The sequence below is a fragment of the Cryptotermes secundus genome, unplaced genomic scaffold (assembly GCF_002891405.2).
Source record: "Cryptotermes secundus unplaced genomic scaffold, Csec_1.0 scaffold109, whole genome shotgun sequence".
Taxonomy (NCBI): Eukaryota; Metazoa; Arthropoda; class Insecta; order Blattodea; family Kalotermitidae; genus Cryptotermes; species Cryptotermes secundus.
Window position 1 is genome coordinate 121,708 of NW_019737086.1, and position 3,817 is coordinate 125,524.

At 37.9% G+C, this 3,817-nt stretch overlaps 1 protein-coding gene across 1 annotated transcript; it reads right to left on the reverse strand.

The window, feature by feature from the left end:
* Nucleotides 1–1,326: 1,326 nt before the first annotated feature.
* Nucleotides 1,327–3,265, reverse strand: LOC111870015 (major royal jelly protein 1). Its single transcript, XM_023861937.2, has one exon. The coding sequence runs from the start codon at nucleotides 2,508–2,510 to the stop codon at nucleotides 1,371–1,373; it is 1,140 nt and encodes a 379-aa protein (XP_023717705.1). The 5' UTR covers nucleotides 2,511–3,265; the 3' UTR covers nucleotides 1,327–1,370.
* Nucleotides 3,266–3,817: the final 552 nt, after the last annotated feature.

The window sequence follows — 3,817 nt, forward strand, 5'->3', positions numbered from 1 at the left end:
AAATTTAACGTGAATTACCTCTTATATATTACTGAGAGATATTAAGAATCAAAAGTGAATAACGAGTTAAGGAAAAAGTGTAGCATACAACAGAAAATTTATTTAATATATACATTCATTTAATATAAAAGTTATATGGATCTATGCGAAACAATATAACATACAACAATCAAACATAAAGCAAGTATGCGGAGTAACGTAATTAAAAAACTGCCATATTAACAAAAACAGTCAGTGGCTCTAGAGAAAATATAACTGATAATTAATAATTTAACATCAAAATCATTTCAGTAAAAATTAATTGAATTGTAACAAAACACATAAATAATAAAAACATGTATTAATATAGGAGTATTACTTATGGGACGTTAACCTAATATATTCCAACAGTTCAGACGAAGTCAAATTTGAACTAAGCTCTACATTCAGCCTACCTTTTATATCAGGGCTGTGCAACTTAAAATCACTGAGCGGCCTCATTCTACCTTAGATACTTGCGGGCCACATGCTTCTTGCGTGTTTGCAAATTGGACATCCCTGATCCATATCATACGTATTATTATGTATACAACTCTATAAATTGCATCCTGTTGTTTGTATATTATTAGATTATTTTGTATTATGACCGTCAACACAGCAACAACAACCGTGAACAACAGTCAACAGTCAATCGTTACCCGAAGGGTTGTGTTGACGGTTATAATCAGGACCCGGATTTTGATGACCTGAAATTATTTAAAAAATGACCTATAAAATGATCGAAAAAATCCAGAAAAATTACCTAAAATATGACCCAAAATATAATATGCAGGGCCCAGATTTTGATGACCTGAAAATATTAAAAAATGACCTATAAAATGATCGAAAAAATCCAGAAAAAATTACCTATAAAATACCGAAAAATCCAGAAAAATGACCTAAAGGAGAAAGAGAAAGAACACTTCGCTTCCATGTTATTCACATTTCAGAAAACATATGAAGAAAAATTCCCTAAATTGGCCAAAAATGACAAGAAATACCCATAAAAGTCCAAAAATTTACCAAAAATTACCTATAAAATTTACATTTCTGTAACCAGCAACTCATATCCGAGATTTACATATTTAAGAGCATCGCATAGGATGCAAGGAAAAAAAGATGACATGTCATCAAAATCCGGGCCCTGGTTATAATATAAACAAGAATCAAATCCTATATACAAAACATTCTAGTTCAACCCTCCTTACTTTTTAAGAATATCGGTGAGCCAATCTTTCTTAACATGTACTAAAGATTGCTATGCCGTTTGTGTATTATTGTGGGCTTTGCTTTCTTTTGTTTCAAGGTAAGACCTACAAGAATATAATATCCTGAGTCAGTTTCTGAGATGCTCAGCTTTCGCAAGTCTTGACCAACGGATGTAGAGACACACTTGCACCGGCACAGCCCACATTGTTCTGGATGTAATCGTGGAAGTTGGACTCCAGAACCCACATGAGACGTTTGTAACCAGGTACAACATGTGTTGCTAACCGACATTCGTTGCCTTTCTGGACAAGCAAGAAATTTTCAGACTTGAAAGATGTTTCAGTGTTCCACATATAGATGTTACTTTCACCTCTCAGACGGAAGAACATGGCAGAACCATTGTCAGTTCCCAGAACAACAAGATTGCCATTTTTCTGACCAACATCCACAACAGTACCTCTGGCAGATCCTCGATGGAGATAGTGGGTCTTAACTGAGAAAAGGTGTCCACTTGACAAGTACGTGAAATATAAAACATTCGTGCCACAGGATTTTCTGATCAGAGCAAGATAAAGCACGTCTTTTCTTGCAGAACCCTGAGTCACTGCTCTGGGTAATACAACGCGGTAACCTCTGCTGTTAGCGACGTCATATACAAGTATTGCTCTCGTAGCAGCGTCACTAACATATACAAAACACCGTCCTTCCTTATCGTATTCCACTACGATATACTGGAGCCTGCTAACCGAGGAAACTGATTCTGAGAGATCGATAGTTTTGATGACTTTACCCGTCTTCGTGTTGATAGCCACGATCTTAGGAGGACAACGTCTAATCGGTTGCTCCAATGTGTTGACGATACCAACATCCAGGACCCAAAGTATATCCTGTACGTCAAGAAATATATCGACAGCGGACTGAAGTGCCTGGCAGTTTCCTTCTTCTTGAAGACTCCAGCAAGGAAATGGAGTGATTGCAGGATGAGAGTTTTTAGATTTGAGTGATATTTTGCCCACGGTAAACGGCACACCTGTCTTGTAACGAGGAGTTAGGACGATCGCTTCGTCTTTGTGGATCTGTACCCTAGTGATGATGACATGCTGAGAGATGTATCGCCCTGATGAGGTGTAAATACTCTTAGTGGAAGAGCAGGGCCAGTCCAGGTTGTCGCCGTTCAGCATGAAGTTGAGGTCTGGGAGCAGTTGCTTGTTGCATGATCCAGACACGCAGCAGATCAGGGTGGATGTTGCTATGGCGATGAACCAATGAGGCAGATATTTCATCCTGAAACAGTTTGTTTCTGAAGTATGATGAGTTTCCTTGAATTTCTATATTAAAGAACGAACTCAGGGGCTATATAATTATATTTCCTGATATGGAGGATATGCCAATACCAAAGTTCTTTCTAGCTTTATCTCTCCATCTTCTAATATGTAAAATGTATACAACTATAATTTTACATATTTTATGTGGGTGTGAAACTTAACCTCTAATCGTAAGTGAAGAACAAATTGAGGACGATTAAAGAACCTGTGGAGGAGAATATTTCGACCTAAGAGAGAGCAAGCGATAAGAAAACAAAGACAAAGGCATAATGTGAAGTTTTATATTTCGTACTTTTCTCTAAACAGTAATTGCACCCAGGAGGAAGGGGGTGCAGTATCACGCAAACGAGGGATGAGGACAGAGTAAAAAATTTCATTGGAAACCATAAAGGGAAGAGACCTATTGAGAAACTTAAGCATATTTGGAAAGATAATATTAAAATGTATATTAATTAAATAGTATGCGAGAATGTGTGCTTGATGGAACTGGCTCCAGGTGTCGGTGTTAAATTTTCTTAGCCTGAGGCTCTTTGATGTGAATAAAATTATATAAGCTCCACAGTTTTTAAAATGATTTCAAATATTATTATCAGTTAATTACTGATGAAGCTTAATTATATAAATGAAGTGTTTTATTACTTATTACGTTGTATTTTAATGTGGATTTCCTTATCCATATATGTGCACCATAAATCAGAATATTAACATTCTCTGCGGGCTCCTGAAGGAAGATTTTCAGAGTCCCTACGAGACCGTGATGCTCACTTCGGTAAACGTTGGGGGGGGGGGGGGGTTAGGTCATTAAAAATCACCTTTCAGGAGAAGAAACAAATTTTAAATATATGTGCAGTAATTTAGCCTACTTAACATTCCACTTTTTTTTCTCTTGGCACTACAGCCCCAGTGGGCCTAGGCCTACCTCCATGAACTTCTCCATTCACTTCGGTTTTCCTAGATCTTACACATTCGGTAGGACTCCTTGGGCGGGTGATCAGCTCGTCGCAAGGCCTCTACCTGTACACAAACAGAAAAACGCACACACACAAACTAAACATCCATGCCCTGAGTGGGATTCGAACCCACGATCCCGGTTTCCAAGCGAGCGAAGACAGTACATGCCTCAGACCGCTCGGCTACCGTGACCGGCTAACATTCCATTACTGAAGAGAATTAAGCGATGAACTCCTCTGTTTTTCACTCTCTTTTACTCACTTCTCCTATCACACTGCACAAAAAAGCTGAAATCGCATAAAATATTTTTATAA